The 18536-nt window shown below is 52.0% G+C and overlaps 6 protein-coding genes across 6 annotated transcripts; 2 read left to right on the forward strand and 4 right to left on the reverse strand.

Moving 5' to 3' along the window:
* Positions 1 to 116: 116 nt before the first annotated feature.
* PR1 (Cuticle-degrading protease) lies at positions 117 to 1458 on the reverse strand (the record flags this gene model as incomplete). The annotated part of the gene is made up of 2 exons (XM_032030877.1): positions 117 to 926; positions 988 to 1458. 2 exons carry the CDS (start codon positions 1456 to 1458, stop codon positions 117 to 119), a joined length of 1281 nt encoding a protein of 426 aa, XP_031889888.1.
* Positions 1459 to 7421: 5963 nt separating this feature from the next.
* On the forward strand, positions 7422 to 10064 carry CGGC5_v012068 (uncharacterized protein; the record flags this gene model as incomplete). Its single annotated transcript, XM_032030878.1, has 1 exon — positions 7422 to 10064. One exon carries the CDS (start codon positions 7422 to 7424, stop codon positions 10062 to 10064), a length of 2643 nt encoding a protein of 880 aa, XP_031889883.1.
* Positions 10065 to 10426: 362 nt separating this feature from the next.
* On the reverse strand, positions 10427 to 11023 carry CGGC5_v012069 (uncharacterized protein; the record flags this gene model as incomplete). Its single annotated transcript, XM_032030879.1, has 1 exon — positions 10427 to 11023. The coding sequence occupies one exon, from the start codon at positions 11021 to 11023 to the stop codon at positions 10427 to 10429; it is 597 nt and encodes a 198-aa protein (XP_031889882.1).
* A 354-nt stretch (positions 11024 to 11377) lies between these two features.
* On the reverse strand, positions 11378 to 12784 carry CGGC5_v012070 (uncharacterized protein; the record flags this gene model as incomplete). The annotated part of the gene is made up of 1 exon (XM_032030880.1): positions 11378 to 12784. The coding sequence occupies one exon, from the start codon at positions 12782 to 12784 to the stop codon at positions 11378 to 11380; it is 1407 nt and encodes a 468-aa protein (XP_031889885.1).
* A 735-nt stretch (positions 12785 to 13519) lies between these two features.
* Positions 13520 to 14526, reverse strand: ustQ-1 (Tyrosinase ustQ; the record flags this gene model as incomplete). The annotated part of the gene is made up of 3 exons (XM_032030881.1): positions 13520 to 13749; positions 13808 to 14233; positions 14283 to 14526. The coding sequence occupies 3 exons, from the start codon at positions 14524 to 14526 to the stop codon at positions 13520 to 13522; spliced, it is 900 nt and encodes a 299-aa protein (XP_031889884.1).
* A 1680-nt stretch (positions 14527 to 16206) lies between these two features.
* Positions 16207 to 17461, forward strand: ustQ-2 (Tyrosinase ustQ; the record flags this gene model as incomplete). The annotated part of the gene is made up of 5 exons (XM_032030882.1): positions 16207 to 16322; positions 16378 to 16406; positions 16464 to 16769; positions 16825 to 17051; positions 17138 to 17461. The coding sequence occupies 5 exons, from the start codon at positions 16207 to 16209 to the stop codon at positions 17459 to 17461; spliced, it is 1002 nt and encodes a 333-aa protein (XP_031889891.1).
* Positions 17462 to 18536: the final 1075 nt, after the last annotated feature.

Raw genomic sequence — 18536 nt, forward strand, 5'->3', positions numbered from 1 at the left:
CCAAGCCGGCTACCGCCTCATCCAGCACCAGACGCTCCCGCCCTTGACCAGGAAATTACTCCAGCGCCACAAGTGAAAGGCTTCTTCTAAATCCCAGATACACTACCACACTTCATCTACAGGAGCGTAGTCTTGGAGAGCGCGTGGCGGAGGTTGAACTTCTTGTTCACCTGCCTCGCAATCACCCTGCTGCCGTTCACAGCCTTGGCCGTGCCGTTGCTGGCAAACCCGTTGTTCGCGAGCTTGTTCACAGTCGTGCGGGGGACTTGTCCAACAGCGCCGTCCAGCGCGGTCTCGGCAATGTAGCTGCACAGCTCGACGGGGCTCGTGGGCGCGGAGCCGAGGCCGAGGAAGTACGCGGCCAAGCCAGCAATGTGGGGGGAGGCCATGGAGGTACCGGAGATGGTCCTGGTGCGGCCGTTGGGCCAGGTGCTCAGGATGTCGGTGCCGGGCGCGAGGATGTCGACGGAGGCGCCAAAGTTGGAGTACTCGGCGAGGGTGTCGGTCTCGGTGGTCGCGCCGACGGTGCAGACGCTCTCCTCGGAGCCGGGGGACGAGGTGCTCGCGTCCGCGGCCTCGTTGCCGGCGGCGGCGGCGAGGAAGTGGCCGGCCTTGACGATGGCGGCGGCGGCCTGGTTGACGGCGTTGGAGGACTGGCCGCCGAGAGACATGTTCACGACGACGCCCTTCTCGCAGCCCTGCTGGCCCGCGGCGTCGGCGGCAACGAAGTCCATGCCGGCGATGACGGCGGAGTTGGTGCCCTCTCCGTTCTGGTCGAGGACCTTGACTGCGAAGAGCTTGGTCTTCTTGGCGACGCCGTAGGTGCGGGAGCCAATGGTGCCGGCGACGTGGGTGCCGTGGCCCTGACCGTCGGAGTCGTCGTTGTCGGCGTAGTTTGCGAGGAAGGTTGCGCGGCCCTCGAACTCCTGATTTCATTGGTTAGCCCAAGATTCATGGACATGGCATATGTTCGAGCTGGGTACGTACGGGGTGCTCGACATCGATGCCGGTGTCAATAATGTAAGCGCAAGTACCCTCACCAGCGCTGTCGTCGTAGCTGTACGTCGTTCCTCCAGGCGAAGAGCTCGAGAGTCTGGCAATTCCCCATGGGGCGTTGGTCTGGGTGGCGCTGATCGACATGATGGCATCCTGCTCGATGAAGTCGATGCTGGGGTCGTTCTGCAGAGTCTCAATCTCAGACGCGTTCAGCGTCGACGCGAATCCGCGGAGGTTGTTGGCGAAGTTGTAAACGTGGTCGGCCTCGGCGGCGAAGGCCGACATGGCAGTCGCCATCGCACCGGCCTCAGCCTCGGGCTTGAGGCGGACGATGTACTTGTCGGCAACAAGCTTGACGTTCATGCCTCGGGGCTTGATGAGGGGCGCGGGCTGGGCGCGGCGGGCGGACGGGGCCGCGAGGGCCGTCAGGGGGAGGAGGGCGAGGAGCGTTGGGAAGTGCATCTTGGCGCTTAGTCAAAACCCACACAGCACACACGCGGAAAAAGCAAAAGAAGGACTTGGGATAAAGAGTGGAAGAGAGGGAAAGGAATGAGATTTAAGATCAAGATCGTAGAGAGCGGAAAGGTGTCTGTTGAAAAAGAATGTGAGATGTGCGCTGGATGGGAGTTTGGCCTTTGTGGTTCGATGGGTGTCGAAGCCTGGGTGGTTCCATCAACGTCCTCAACATGCGGCAGACCGTCAGAGTCTTATACTCCTGCATGATCATGCATCTAGCCAAGCGAACATCAGAGCGTCCCGGAGCCAGTTCTTTTCTTAGTGTGTCGTGGATTTTCACGGTTCCCCTTCTGGTCCATCATCAAACCCGCTGTTTGTCCAAGTCTGGCAGGTGGGCAGATCAAGATTTCGCTGACGGCTCGCGGCTCCGCGTCTCCTGTTGGACGGAGATGGGGTCATGGATTAAACCGCGGGCCCCGCTGCTGGAGCCGATGTTTGAATTAAAGGAAACCAAGGCCAGAACTACCGGGGACCAACCACGGCCGCCGAGAGAGCCTCAAGTCGAGACAGCCACCCGTTCGACGGGCTGCCAGCTGCGGCTTGCTTGCGCTGCCGCTGGGCGGGATCCATGCACTGTTGCGTTGGCCCCGTTGAAAGTGATGTGTTGTGGTGGGTGAAAAGAGGGTTGGAGGGCTCCGCTTCCATGTCGATCACCGCGCCGGGGGTCTTCGGGCTGCCACCTCCTTGACACGGCAGTGCTTTTTTGCGGATCAGGGCACCACAGTCAAATGTTGAGAGAAATGAGAACGAACAATCGAGAGCGAATGGTGGCTGGAGGCAACAATGTTTGGCTCGCTCGTTGACAGCCAACAGAGCTGACGCTGCTGCGCCTTTGCCCAGCAAACCTCAGTCTCAAACCCCTTCATCGTGCAGGCAAACCGCCCAATGGGAAACATTCAACGACGGTATATCCATTCAGAATTAAGCACGAGCCAGCGGGTCGCCCACGCTGGGACGAACCAATCCGGATATGGGATGGCATCCATGAGATCCAAGAATGGCTTGTTTCAGGGGTTTTGACGCAGCTGATTCGCCACGCTGGAGACGCCGCCAAGGAATTGACCCGATATGCGATCAACATGTCTCACTTCTCCGTCTGGCCAACCAACGTTGCTTATTGGCAAAAACCAGTCGTTCTGAGGGGACGGAAAGAAAGCATGATGGTCCATCTGCTGGTGGGGTTTCGGAGAGAGGCTCTCGCCTGCCGGGATCTTGTGTGCCCTGATTGCTCCAGTATTCTGGGCAACCGTTATTGCGATTTTCTCAACTGCTGTGGGGGTCGAAAAGGGCCTCCCTATTTCGGAGTTTCGCTGGAACGACGGGGATCATGTGCATTTCACATGTGGCCGATAGAGGGTTAATGCTTGCACTGAAACCATGACGGAATTACTTGGACGAGCTGAGAGATAGACTCCTCAGAGACACAGTGTCGCAGTTTACGACGTGATGCGATTTTCGGCCGGTCGGAACTTTTGTTATCTCAAGCAACTACCCTGCAACCTTGTTTGCGATCAACGCGGCGTTCCGGATCTTCATTCGTAAGGTTGGGAAATAAGCTTAGCACAGCGCGTGCGCGCGATAATGTTTGACGGGAAGGAACAGAGACGACTGACTCGGTGTTACACCAGCTCATGCGGGCTGCCGCCGCCGAAGGGGCTTGGGAGTTGCCAAGAGAGGGGGATACGAATCTTGATTGATCGCATCTTAGACATCAAACGGGGAGGCTTGACGGCAAATTTCTGCAAGACAGGGACGAACCGGTATTGGAAGGTGTGCTGAATTGGTGAAACCAGCGCGCCACATGATGGAACACTCCGTCGGTGAGGAAACATTGTCATTTGAGCAGGAGGTTATCGCGTTTCTCGAATATTGACTTGGTAACACAGAGAAGATCCTGGTGTTCCCTGAAAACGCGTTCATATGCCAGGGCAGCATATGACAGAACAGAGACGATGACTGGACGCAAAGTGCGGCTTTCGGTGGTCTGGAAGATGTCTTAGACGGTCAGGTCTGGTGGCAATACCTTCCATTCGGCTGTGAACTTGAGGTCATTGTTTTCTCTTACAGTGATGCATCCACGATATTCTCGCCGATAGACAATTATTGTCTTATACCACAAGCTTGAATTCTGTTTCCGATACAAGGCACATGGAAATCACTCGGCGCTCGGCGACGTAATCACGAGAAACTTCAGTAGCTACAGTCACAATGATCTAGCTTAGGTCTCCGTCGCTACCCATGTCTACATAGATTCAAACGATCCCGATCAGTGGTAACGTTCATGTCAACCACGGTTCAAGTGTATTTGCGCACCGTGATTTGGATGCAGAGGACTCCGGAACGGCTGTTCGTCTGTTATTAGGCTGGGTCAGTGCTTGCCAAGGATCCTCACACGGCAATTCCACATTGCAATCAAATCAGTTGTAGCTATTATGATACCAACAGGCACGTAGAGGCGGTGGGCTTTCAGAGGACACCGCTTATACGACGCCGACAATTGCTATGTGAAGAGGAAATAAGAAGTAAGTAGAAACACGGTGGATTAACCATATATTCAGTCATACCAAACACGTTTGTGGAATAATGGAGAGAATCCTATCATGTTGTTGTATTATTAGTGTTGAAATCGGGTAAATTGGGTTTAAATGTACTGAACACAAGTGGTACCTATTTTATTAGTAGTGAGAATTCTACTTCTGCTGGCTATCAGGCTATAAGACCTCGAATAAAGTCACCGTTGACTATGTCAACCTGCTGTTCAGATGTGGCCGGATCACCTACCGCTCTGAGGTCGCGCAATCCGGGATGCTCTCATTCGTTGATCCCAGAAATAGCGAATTGCCCCCTACACTGAATCCTAGGATGAACCGGTGGGATGGGACTGTTCCTAGGGCTCAATGTGTACTATCCACAGCTAGTCCGCTGCTCTTATGATCAGGATTACAACAAAGGGTATCGGATTACTGACTGGGCAGTACTCGTTGATGGCCTCTATTTCCTGGGGTCCCGGGCATGGCAGGACCTTAGCTTCACCAGCACCCAGTACTTTACGATCTTACGTCGTTTGTCATGGTAGAATACGATGATTTTGTTCGTTAACATGACCATCTGGCGCATTACATGAAAGAGAACTACAGCCTCAATAGTCTAGAAAGGGGGCTAGACTTTGAGTCGCTAGACATGATGTCCAATAAATACGATGAAGTTATGACCGCAGCTGACGAGACCGCGTGGATTTAGAGTTCTCAGATAGTTCAATCATTGCCAGCCCGATTGCTTGGTATTGTGCCGTCTTCAGGATGCGAAACTGCTCACAGGCCTCATAATGCCCAGGGTGGGGGTTTCAGCAACCGCTGTCATCCGTTTCTCCCTCAGAATGTCGCCGGCGGAAAGTATAAATTCCAGCTACCTATGTCGACCAAGTGCAAAAACATTCATTGGTTGTTATACTTTAAGTCTCGCCTCACATCTCATCTTGAGTTCTCCACCAACGTTTCAGTGCTGGACACATTTAAGAATTGGCCCGCAAGAATTTCCAGTCGATCGTTACTTTCGCCAACACTCTCTCTCACCCGACGAAGATGGAAAAGCTTGAAGACGCGGGGGCGATCCACGTTCCTTTCAAAGAGCCGCTCGACAGGATACGAGGATGGTTTTCCGGAGCCTGGTCTCTCAAATCGCATTACAGCTTACTCGAAGGCGACGACATGTACTCACCTACCGAACTGCCGCTTGACGAAACGGAGAGATCACCGCCCCTCTCGAGAGCCTCAATCGGATGGCGCCCCGTCAGCCCACAGCGCCTGTTCTGGTTGATGGTACCATCGTATGTCGCCCGCGCGTTCGGCCGCGGCACGGCAGACTCGAATATCCCAGCCCCCAACAGTACATCGTATTTGAATGGTCTTCGCGGCCTCGCATCGCTCATTGTTGTACTTCAGCATACTATAGACGGAGATGTAAGTGACTACGAGCACCTCTGCTTTTGTTGGATCAAGCACCAACGATCGCCATGAGTGTGAACACCTGATTTTCGAAAGTTGACTTACAATTGAGTTCACCAGTACTCGATCGTTCATCACGCCTGGGGTGAAGACTATGAAAATCGCTATTTTATCCAGCTGCCGTTCGTTCGCCTCATACATAGCGGAGTATTTATGGTATCGGTCTTCTTCGTCATCAGCGGATTTGCTCTTACATACGGACCACTGAAAAAGTCCCATGCGGGACAAGGCGCCACTGCCATCAGTTCTTTCCCGTCTAGCATTTTTCGCCGTCCGTTCCGGCTCTTCCTCCCTACCATACCTATTATCGCGATCTCGACTGCCTTAATTCCTTTTAACGCATTCTACGCTCTCAACAGCTTTGAGCCTATGGAGCCTGTCGCCCTCGGTCTCTGGGGCCATCTGCACTACATGTGGTGGACATTAATAACTATCATCACCTCCGGCTCAGCCAACACAGTCATGCCTCAGGGCTGGACTTTGGTGGCCGAGTATCAAGGATCGTTACTTGTGTTCCTATCCTGTTTGGCCTTTCTCAAAATGGCGCCCATAGTGCGGATGTCATTTACCGTCCTACTCCTGAACTACTTCTTCTACCTACGAAACTCGTACTCCTGCCTCTTTCTCGCAGGCATGCTCATCGCCGATTTTCGACATTTGCGGGCAAAGATGCCAGGCTTACCGATAATGGCACGTAAGATCACTACCGTCACATCATGGCTGCTGCTTGTGCCTATTATCTTTTTGGGCTGCTGGCCGATGCATGGTAACGCCTTCGCAGCACCTGGATATTCGTGGTTTATCGAGTTCGACACGTATGGCTTCGGACCCCAAACTTTCTTCCAAGCTACATGTGCTGTGGCTCTGGTGGTAGTATTGGAAAACCTGCCTCCTTTACAGCGTCTTCTTAATACCAAACTGGTATTATATCTGGGAGAGATCAGTTACAGTCTCTATCTGGTTCATTGGGGCTGTGGCAAGAACTTTCTTACTTACGGTCTCAAACTCGAGATGACAGAAGCCGGGTATAGCCTGATCGCGTCATGGGGTTCACTTTTTGTCATTACAATGGTGTTATGTTTTTGGCTAGGGGATGTCCATTGGCGCCTGGTTGACCAGAAATCAGTGCGATTCTCACATTGGCTGAGCAGGATTCTTGGCATATAGCGAGCGATATTTGCAAGACATTGGCCTCCTGAAATACCTAATAGATATCAACTATACCCGAGCTAGATCATGGAATAGGCTTCTCAGCCCCTTACGAGACAGCAAATTGTGAAGTAGCGGAATGAGGTTGTGTTCTCATGTTCCCGCCTACTCACCCTACGCCTAAGCTCATCCCATGCATCATTATAGTAGCTGGAAAGCAACAAAGTTTAGAACGAGGAGCCGAGAAACCCAGTAGCATCTCAAAATAGATAAGCCGCCACAATTTGCCAAAATGGCTTGAAGTACGTCGACACACTGGGACTTGCGGTCGGTAAACTGGGCAAGCGGCACTCCACGCTCCCCCACACGGAGTAGTCCGGTGGCGTGGGACTCCGAGCCAAGAATATGACTGCCAAAAGGGACTTGCGAAGGATATTAGCCTGAATGCAACTCAACCCGTGCACTCCATTGAGAGTCTGAGATTCCGAATGTGTGATAATGTCGGCCGAACTACAGCGGTACACGGGGGATTAGGAGACGAATTGATCACCAATCCGCAAACCTCGCGTCGAGATAAACCGACAGGGTCATTCTCACTCGTCAGAAATCTCGCGAGAGATTTTGTTAAGACATGCGTGAAGCTTCTCGAAAGACGGTTCCCTTTGAGGCACATAAGTAGATACAACAACAAACAATGTAATTAAAAGAAGATTACCTCATGGCTCAGCCACGTTCTCTCGCTTGCTACGATCAATCATGACGGTCTCGATCTCCAAAGTCTCTTTTGAACACCATCCCATCGCACTTGGAATTGGGGAAGACAAGCCACGTATCTCCTGGCGCTTCGATGGCCTAGAGCAAAACTGGACTCAGAATGCGTACCAGATCGAGGTCAAACGCCAGGGTTCATCCAGCATTTACGGCTTTGAGTCCTCTGACTCTCTCTTTGTGCCGTGGCCACAGCCGCCCCTCGCATCAGCCGAAAGGGCTACTGTTCGAGTGCAAGCCTTCGGTGGTGTAGGAAATTCGTCAACTCCGTGGTCTGATTGGGTTACCGTCGAAACCGGCCTCTTGACCCAGAACGATTGGTCTAGCGCGGTTCCCATCTCTGCCGATCGAGAGACTGAGGTCGACGGACCCAAGAGACCAATCTACTTCCGAAAGTCATTCAGTCTCAGCAACGCAACTAGATCCAAGATCAAGTCCGCGCGACTCTACATCACTGCTCTTGGTCTTTACGAAGCTGAAATCAACGGAAGGCGCGTTGGTGATCATGTCATGGCACCGGGATGGACTTCGTACAACTTCCGCCACGTCTACAACACCTACGATGTGACCGACCTTCTGAAGCCAGGCCAGAATGGCATCGGTGTACTGGTTGGCGAAGGCTGGTTCTCTGGCATTCTGACCGCTGCGGGGAACTACCGCAACAATTATGGTGACACTCTGGGCGTCCTGTCTCTGCTTGTCGTAACGCTTGCAGACGGAACCAACTTGAAAGTGGCCACCGATGATAGCTGGCAGGCTAGCGAAGGGCCCCTGGCCAGTTCAGAGATTTACAACGGTGAGATCTATGACGTGCGGCTTGAGGGCAAGATCCGCGGCTGGTCAACTGGACATTTCAATGGCAGCAACTGGCTGGCAACGAAGGAACTCTCTCATTTGAAGGGCAAGCTTATGCCTTTGGATGGGCCACCAATCAGAAAGGTGCAGAACATCTCTCCCAAGCAGGTGTTTTCGTCGCCTTCTGGAAAGACCTTGGTGGATTTTGGACAAAACCTGGCAGGATGGGTCAAGTTGTCAGTCAAAGGACCCGCATTCTCGAAGACGACAAACATCACCCTCCACCACGCCGAAGTCTTGGAAAACGGTGAGCTCGCCCTTCGACCGCTTAGACGCGTCAAAGCTACCGATACTCTGATTCTTGACGGCAATGTCAATCAGACCCGGACCTGGGAGCCTCGGTTTACGTATCATGGCTTCAGATACGTTCAAGTAGATGGATGGCCTGCAGAAGTTCCTCTTGATGAACACACCATCCAGGCAGTTGTCGTTCACAGCGACATGGAGCGCACGGGCTGGTTCAAGTGCTCTAATGTGCTATTGAATCAGTTCCACGAGAACGTCGTCTGGTCCACCAAGGGGAATTTCTTCGGCATTCCGACCGATTGTCCCCAAAGAGACGAGCGTCTCGGCTGGACTGGTGATGCTCATGCCTTTGCACCAACAGCCAACTACCTTTTCGACACTTCCGGCTTCTGGAGAGGGTGGCACCGAGACATCTGGTCTGAGATGCAGAGACAGGACACCATGTACGTCCCATTTTTCGTCCCGGTTATTCCACCGGAGATAGACACCAAAACGTGGAATCCTTCGAGGCCCTCAGCGTTGTGGGGCGATGTTGCCGTTGCTGGGCCTTTCAACCTCTACCAAGCATACGGCGACCTCGGAATGCTGCGAGAGCAATACAACCAATCCCAAGCATGGATGGATGAGGGAATTCCTCGAGACTCTCAAGGACTCTGGGCAAAGAACTCTTACCAATTCGGAGACTGGCTGGATCCCAAGGCCCCAGCTAGCAATCCCGAGAGAGCGACTACCAACAAGTATTTGGTGGCGGACGCATACTTGATCAAAATGACGGAGCTGATAAGCATTATATCGACGGCATTGGGACTCGGCGATAAGGCCGAGGCATACAAGACACAATGCCTGGAGCTCATCCAAAGCTTTCGGGAGACTTGGATGTCGAATGGCACTATGCCCAATCGGACGCAGACTGCGTACGCGCTTGGTCTCGACTTCGGAATCTTCAACGAAGAACAGCACAGCAGTGCCGTCAGCACTTTGAAGAGCCTAGTCGCCGAAAATAACTATCTTGTGGGGACAGGTTTTGCGGGGACTTCATCCTTAGGCCCAGCCTTATCAAGGAATGGAGCATTTGAAGACTTTTACCGCATGTTACTGCAAACCCAGGTGCCATCTTGGCTCTATCAAGTCGTCATGAACGGAACAACGACATGGGAGCGATGGGACAGTATGCTAGCCGACGGATCAGTCAACCCCGGAGCTATGACCAGTTTCAATCATTACGCATTTGGTTCCGTATCTAACTGGATACATGAGAACATCGGGGGGGTGGCTCCTGCCGAACCCGGATGGAAAAAGATTCGAATTTCTCCGGTGCCTGGGGGGAACATAACAAGCGCCAGCTCAAGATTTATCAGCCCTTACGGTGCAGTACGTGTGATGTGGGAGATTGATGACAAGCGTGGTTTCCACATGGAAATCGAGGTTCCTCCAAACGCAAGAGCTGAAGTCACTTTGCCGGGGGGTAATTCGACTACTGAGGAGGTTGGATCCGGACGATACAGATTTTATAAGCCAGGTAGTTATTAGTTTACTTGAACATAGACTTCTTATCCACACTTTGCTTTCCTTGAGGTCAAAACTCGCTCCATGTTATCAACGAAATTTGATGACCCAATCATCTTCATCTTCCTCCTCCTCTTCCTCCTCAAAAGTGGGTTCTGCTTTCCAAGGAAGATCATACCCAAGCCTTTGGAAATGCATGAGGGCCGCCTCGCCTCTCGTACAGGTCGCGCCTTCTTCCCGCCACGTCACACCTGGGATGGGAGGACCCCAAAACTGGCCCGGCCCCAGCCCCGCAGTCAGCACGCGCTCAAGATGGTCCGCGGAAAGCCTCAACATGAACAGAGCTCGGGCCGGGTCCGGGTGATTTTTGCATGCCTACAAGATTTCTACAACGTGGCAGGGCATGGCAGGCTTGCGGAGCTCGTTGGCCACTGGTCCGATAACATCTCGACGAACGGCCTGATGTCTTCTCTGAGATCGTGTAACACCCAGAATGCTTGAGCATGAAGAACAAAGAAAGGGAAGGACACTTGGTAGGCCTCATATTCCAGTGCGTTGGAAAGGTCGATGATCACGCTGGCAGGGTCCATAGCCTCGGGATGTACCGGCTTCCTGGCAGCTTTGCCGTTGGCCTTGGTTTCCTTTGGCTTTTCTGGCGTCTTCGAATCCTCCTCTGCAGGGAAGTGGAAACGCTCGGGGATGATCTCATAGACATCCTCAAGTCTCCAGGCTCCTGGTCCCGTTCGTCCGTAGTCGGCGACGTATCTGTCATAGAACGCCATCCAAGTCGGGGTGTTGAGTTGGATCAAACGGTGGTATACATCTTGAAAGACCTTGGTCCGAGTTTTGCCTCGTCGCTTGGAAGGATCCATGAAGCTCGTGGCCGACACGCCCAGCTGCATCATGAGACTCTTGGAATACTCTTTCATCTCTCTCGGGACTTTGCCCCCGATAAAGAATTGAGAGGGCCCGAGTAGAGCCATGGCTGCTTCTAGATCAGGCCAAGGCTGTTGAAGTTGCCCTTCAGCCTGCACAGCGTTATACAGATGCATGGCGCAGAGAATTGATCGGGAAACGTTCGCGGAATGAATGCCTGTGCGCTACATGGTGATCCGGTACGCGTAAAGAAGCAGGCCACATGCGATGGGATGTCTTTTCCAAAAGCCATGTTTCTCTGGTTTGGCCGCGCTTCCAAGCTTTTTCTTCTTCTGCAAAGCCAGCTTGGCCATGTAAATGGGATCCTCTTGTAGTTCTAGACAGCCTGTGGCCACGTGATCATACTCGTCGAATTCTTCGAACACGTCCAAAGTAGTGAGCACCCGATAATACTCGCTGAACTAATCACACAACTTTTGCATGATATCTAGCATCTCGTCTTTCGGCTTGGAGATCTTTTTGCCGAGATAGTGGTGAATATCAAGCAGCACCTGTGACGCGAAGGCCAGGTAGAAGGGTATCTTCCCAGTTTGACGAGCTTCCCTTAGGCCGCGCAGTAGGTTGTCTTCGATGACATGTGGCCATTCTATCAACCCGGATGGATCTTTCTTTCCAAGATGGTCGTCAACGAATGCGAGATCCTCAAACACATGCTTGAGAATGTCGCGGTCGCGGTCGAACTTCGGGACCCCCTTCCGAGCCATGACATCCTTCATATTGTCGAGGTTAACAGGCTCAATGGGTTTCTTATTTGATTGCAACCCCGGTAGTACCTCGCTGAGGATACTGAGCGTGTTCAAAAAGCTCTCCCTGCCGCCAATGTAGAACAAGTCGTCCACGCTGTCATCAATTCTGAGGCCAAGCTCTGGTGCGTCGGTGTTTCCAGGCGTCAGAGACCAAGATACGATCAGGTCGCAAAGCATATAATGCTTATTCTTCAGCGCACCGTAGAAACCATTCTTTTGCGCCTCGAGTACCGGGAAAACGTCGTCAATCATATGACGTGCCAAGTCGAACCCGGTGTTGGAGGCAACTGCCACAGCCGTCAAGTCCGCATCGGACCCTTCGTTATAGTTTATCCACATGGCTTTGGTCGCACCCCGAACATTGATGAGATCCTTCCATAGGAGGTCCAGGATGAACAAGGCGTCCGTGTCAGACATAGTATCTTCGGCCTCGTAAACAACCTTCGGTTTTTCAATGTCGGGAGCGTCGAGGAAGTCCTGAGAGGGCTCATCCACGGACAACCCTTCGAATTTGTTGGAGAGATTTGTCTCGACAGACTTGGCTTCTGGAGTCATGAGCGGTCGAAGAACGTCGCGAACCTGCTCGAGAATGCCGATGAAATAATTGTGGCTCATGTCGGACTCTGGGTTTCGTTTGTTCTTGATGCCAGCCAGCTTCGAACTGAACTCCTTCCGCAGCCGGATGACCCGATTAATGGCTATTGCGAACACTCCGGGCACTTTAGCCTTTTCACTCTTCGAGGTGGATATGAATTGGGCCAGCGGAATGTACTCCGCAACGGCAACGGTGTATTTCTTCGGGCCACTTTGTTCACCACTGTCGACGGCTTTCCCGGACTTCTTCATCTTCTTTTTGCCCTTCGAATTCTTGCCGCCTTTGCTCTTCGACTGGCTGGTTGAGCTGGTCTGGGCGGAGGCCGAGGCTTCGCCTCCAGCGGCAACCTCAGAGAGCAGGTCCTCATGATACCCACATGTTTTTGCGGTTGTAGCCAGCCATGACGCGACGATGTTGGTGTCTCTTTTATACTGTTGGTAGACACTCTTCAGTCCAACTGGAGGCATGGTGTGATATTGTCGGGGATCTCTCCCGGCGACAACGACTCTTGATCACGAAACAGATCGCTGGAGGTATGGATTGAGATTCGCGCCGCGCAAATTTGGGCGGGGTAGCGATTAACGTGATTTTCTCCACACACTATCAGCGGGGCTTGACCCCCGAGCCGCGGATAGAGACCAATAGTATTCCGGAATTGAAAAAAAACAATGTTAAGCTTGAACTTTCAATTCCCGTGGTCAAAAGGTGCGACCCTCTTCGACCCTCCTCCACGGATGTGGCGTGAAGCTAGAACGCAACCGGGGAAATGTGGTACCTTAGCGGGAGTGGCAGGGTGGACGACGAGAACGGAAACGACAAACTCTCACGCACTAGATTTGAAAACGGCAGAGGCAAGCAACCTCATTTTCGACACCCCATCAGACAGTTATCGACATCAAAGCGGAAGTTCCAGAAACTCTTGTTCCAGTCTAAATCTTAATGAGAGGAAGCATCAAAACTTTCATTGCTATGGCTGAGGTACTATTTATAACGTGAAAAGGAGGACTGTTGTTGTTTGTAAACGAGTGTATGTAATGACATGAAGAACAGTTGCTGGGTGACTCAGTGAAACAACAGTTGGTGTTCAAACAAGTAGAAATCCGACGGATCTCTATGTCTGACCGAGTGACCTTTAACCAGATGCTGACGTGCCGAGCTGTGAGATTGGGCATCGATAGTTGGAGACAGCCATGCCTGGTCGTCTAGTAGGTGTAGCAGAAGATGTCGTTCTGAATCGACATGACATCTTCAACGGTGGGAACAGAGTCGACCCAGCCTTCAACCATAGACAAGACATCCGAGAGAGAACCCTCAACAGAGGAATCGTTCTGGTATCTGTTGCCACTGTACTCAGTGAGTCTGCTGCTGTTGGCAGACTGCCACTCCCACCAAACTCGGTCAATGGCTCCATGGTGCAGGAAGAAAACGGGATCTTGATGTTTTCAAATTAGTTGCAATCTTCTTCAAGTAGTAGATGAGGTTTTACTCACCATTGGGGGAATAGTTGTTGGCCATGTCTCCAGCTATGGCAGCATGTCCGCCTCTGTGGAGCCCGCTCTCAATGCCAGGGCGGAACGCAGAGTATGAAGAATACTCGAGAGTGGTATTCACTTCAGACGGCGAGTTGTATTGTTCAAGCACAGACATGTCGAACTCGCGCTGAAGGCAGTGATTGTCAGGGGTCGAGACATTGAAATCTACGAACGGTCCAGATGCAATGCAATGGGTCGACTCGTCTCCATCACCACCAAGCCCGGTATCGGCGTCGAAGACGGGGGAGGAAGCGCCGTTGGCGTAGTCGAGAGACCAGTCCCAGTATGGGACGGTGCTGTCGTAGTTGCAGTCATTCTGCAGAGCTTGCTCGTAGAGCCAAAGGAACCATCTGTGCCAGGGAAGGAATGAAGAAACGAAGTGAACTGGTCAACTGGTTAGCCCCAACTCTCATACAGAAAGTTTCTCACTCACTCTCAGAGTCCAATTGTCTATGGACATTCGCAAAGTCATCGTACAGACTGGCCGAGCCCGAGTCCGAGGACAGACGGGACGGGGTGTCTTTGAGACACTTGACAGCCTCAATGTAGGAGGACTTCTGGTCGTCGGAAAGATCACGCCATTCAACACGAGTGGATGGGTTGGAGCAAGACTGGCGCTTGATCGCCAGGCCGTTGGCAAGAGCCAGCAGAGATGAAAAGGCAGCAATGAACTTCATGTTGAGGAGTGCTAAACGATTGACTCAAAGGCGGGTGTTGTAGTTGAGAACGAGTGGTGGTGATGATGAAGTGTTGATGGTGGTGAAGAGAATTTCCGATCAAACGTCTGGCTGATGTCTTTTATACCTATCAATGCCTAAGAAGACTCACATTACGGCCTCGAGTAATGTATCAACCCGCCAAGTGGCAGATCTCCCATGATCCATTCTGAGTGCCTCCACAGCTTCGGGCAGTCCGGAAATAGTTGAGCCTACGTATGCTGTCCCTCACATACGCGCCATGCCGGCAAAGGCGATGCCGCGCATTGCATCACCATTGATGTGACTATGCAGTTGATCGGAGCCTCCTGACAAGAGTTGACGTACTCCATGAAGACATCGCCTTGCCGCCAGTATCACGATACTGTGCGATACCACAGCTAGAGCCTTGCGGCATAAGACAGATTACGCGTTCCATGCTATCTCAGCTTCAACAGAAGCCTTATCACCGTTACTATCACTTCACTCAGCCATCGGGCTGTACGCACTGAGCATGTTCAGATAATTGACGTCGTAAAGAAGATGGGCCGTCAGTCACTGACCCCTCCCCACGAACATTATTTTGCGTCCGGAAATAGAGCCAATTATGCATATCACAAGGACTTGCGATGTTCAAATCATTTTTCTCCTGACTCTCATCCCCGTCAGTGGAACTGTGACCTGAAGGTAGCACGGTGAACTAGATGCACCAGTAAGGTAGCTATGGAGTGGTATTCCGTATAGGGCGGTCTGTGCAAGAGCAGAGGCTTGCTGCATTCGTATAGGTATAGAACGCGCGTTAGTCCTCAGGAGATTCAATGACTAAGAGTAGCAGATTATAAACAGCCTTGTCAAGTGCGGAGAGACCTTCTTGGCTATAAGCACCCCTGGGAGACGTGATCGTCCAATGAGCCTCAATATTACCGTCATGGCGACCCTTTTGCTGCGAGCATTGATCCCTGCTCCTTGGGTATCCACATAGGTCACTATCTGCGAACCGCGCCGCCTTTACTGCACGTCTGCCGAGTTCCCCTGGCAGCCCCTTGGCACACCCCTTTTTGCTTGCACTGTTTTTGTGAGCTCCCTACACTTTTCAAAGTTTTCATTGAAACCAAAAGGACGGGAATGCCCTTTTGTAGATATTTGTTGGAAAAAAACCATCATCGAGTGATGAGAGAAGTAAGGAGGAAGCTTTAGCAGAACAGGTAAGTTTTCCGAGACTGGCAAATTTTCCGACCAACATGTTGTTCATATTCGTACGCTCAACTGAAAGCCGCATCGCCCCATCTTCTAAGCCTAAGCTAAACTGAGCATGCTAGCCTTGTGGAACATCAATCCCCTGGCGAGGTTGCGTAAGTTGTCTCCGCAGTAGGGAGGTCCATTACGTCCCGGTGAGGCTCGCCGTAACGTTGCCACTTTTGACAACTGAAGTCATTCAACCCCTGCCTGTCAAAGGCTGGGCGTATTGAAAAGTACTATCATGGAAAAGGAGGTAAGTCCTCGCGGAAGACATATAATAGCATACAAGATCTTCATCGTCCCAAGCTTTGCAATCATCGTTCGGTCGTTACCCTCTACTACTCTGAATTCTGCGCATCGAACCACTGTCCTTCGCTCATTGTCTTTCTCATTCTCTTATCTTCGCACTCGTTTTCGAAAGCCATGAAGATCTCACTAGCTCAATCCACCATCTTCGGTCTCCTTGCAGTCTCGTCGGCTGCAGCTGGGCCCCTAACAAAGCGCAACGGGACGTGTACCCAGAATCAAAGAAAGTCATGGTGAGTGTCCCATTGACCATCCACAGAGCTCGGCTTATGCTGAAATCTTCTGAAGGAACGCTCTCACCAACGATGAGAAGACCTGTAAGTCTACTGGGCAAACTCTGGCTCATGATCAACCATTGACAAATTGTTTGTCAGCTTACATCGAGGCTGAGCTCTGCCTAATGAGTCGCCCCCCACGTGCGGGGGTTGCAGGGGCTCGAAACCTTTGGGACGAACTGCACTACACCCACATCTATCAGGGCAACTACATCCATTACGTGGGCCATTTCTTGCCCTGGCATCGGTATTTCGTCCGTGCTCATGAGATGCTGCTGCAAACCGAGTGCAACTACACCGGCGCCCACCCATACTGGGATGAGCTTACTGATCTGAAGACCGCCCCGCTCAATCAATCGTCCATCTTCGACCTTGTCTACGGATTTGGAGGTGATGGTCAAGGAGGTGAGACTCGGCCGATTGGGTCTATCAACTTTGATTGGGTCTGACCGTGATTTAGATGACGGCTGCATCGCCGACGGACCCTTTGCGAACCTCACTCTGCACATGAAAACCGCCAGCAGCAACAACACCTACTGCCTCCAACGCAAGCTCAACCAAGACGACCTTGACACAGCAAACAGCGACAACCTTGTTGAATGCTTCAACAAAACGTCGTATGATGAGGCATGGCAATGCTACAACGGCTCTCCTCACGGCGCTGGACACGGCGCAGTCGGTGGCCTGGTAAGACAACACCCACACCCTTGCCCAGGTGCCGTCGAAATAGAACTTCGGGTAAAGTTGCTAACGCGTTACTTTGCGCTAAACAGATGAGCGACCCTATCGAGAGCAACGGAGACCCGCTCTTCTACCTCCACCACGCTTACTTGGACCGCGTGTGGTGGCAGTGGCAGGAGGCCAACTTGACCGCGCGTTTGACCGACATCAGTGGTCAGAATATTCCCGATCAGTCGATCCTAGACATGGCTGGCCTTTCTGCCCCCGGCAGTGAGCTCACGGACTACAATGGTGATAATGGCAATGTCACAACGCTCAACCACGTCCTCTTCATCCAGAACTTGGTTCCTAACGTCACCATTGCTGATATCATGGACATCAGAGGCGATGTCATTTGCGCTGAGTATGTCAACTAGAAGCCTTGGAGCCGTTTGTTCTGAAAACCTCGGGTCACTTGGCCAGACATGGAGAAGTCGAGCGCGGTTTCTGTCCTCTTCAATGTACATAGTATACGAATTGTCTTACATTCTTTTTGTCCTCATGTCATAGAAAATACAACAACCACATATGATCACGCGTAATGATTGTAAGACCTGAATACCCACTAAGTGAGCTTCTTGCGCAGTGGGTAACTAAGCCTCACATTGACCTGTGCTGATAACGCTTTGCTCGCAACCGTTCCTCGGCTCGTTTGTAATCCGTGTTTTCAAGCCCCAGAAACCGAAACCGAGAATCGCCCAGGCAAAGCACACTCAATATCAAGCAATAAGTCTAAATTTTCGCCCTTTTTCGCCTTGGCCGGCAGATCACGACGCGTGTCATGGGTCTTGTAGCCCCTGACTTCCGCTGCGGTGCCAACCGGGACGGTAGCACGGCAGGTGGGACCCGGCAATGGCGCACCGGGGAGGCGGGGTTCCTAGACAAGCGAGCTGTCTCGTAGAAAATTCGATGTCGATCGTATTTACTTCGAAATAGCACCACAAACTAACGAATCACACGTTTATGTGAGTATCAAATACTAGCCGGCATGTTACGAGGTGAGGCTCGACACGTTGGTGAATCGCCCGCGAATTGTCTTCCACATCATTCTCGACTTCCATGTCCCTCGGAAACAAACAACTTCGAGAGAAGCAAATGCGATCGCACGTGTAGTAGTCGGGTGGTCGCATCGGTAAGGTGGGGATGACGAGGTAGAATGCCAGGCCTAGAATCACGAGAATCAAACGAAGAGGCTTAGTTCGAGTCACGCTAACATGCCAGCTTCACTAGCAGTACGCAAGCGTCTCTTAATATGATTTAGGACAACGCGTGTGTTAAGTGAAGAGCGACAGTCGTTACATTTAGGTCGGGGACATAGGATCGGGGTGTTAGGCCGGGGAGATAAGCTTTACGTTAAGTCCCCGGCACTGCATTGTTCCCAAATAAGATCCACCTACGACTCAACAACCACGAGGCGGAGCTCAACGAAGCATCACAAGGGTGCCTGCGGAC

The sequence above is a fragment of the Colletotrichum fructicola genome (genome assembly GCF_000319635.2).
Source record: "Colletotrichum fructicola Nara gc5 chromosome Unknown KSG_Nara_v1_contig07, whole genome shotgun sequence".
NCBI lineage: Eukaryota > Fungi > Ascomycota > Sordariomycetes > Glomerellales > Glomerellaceae > Colletotrichum > Colletotrichum fructicola.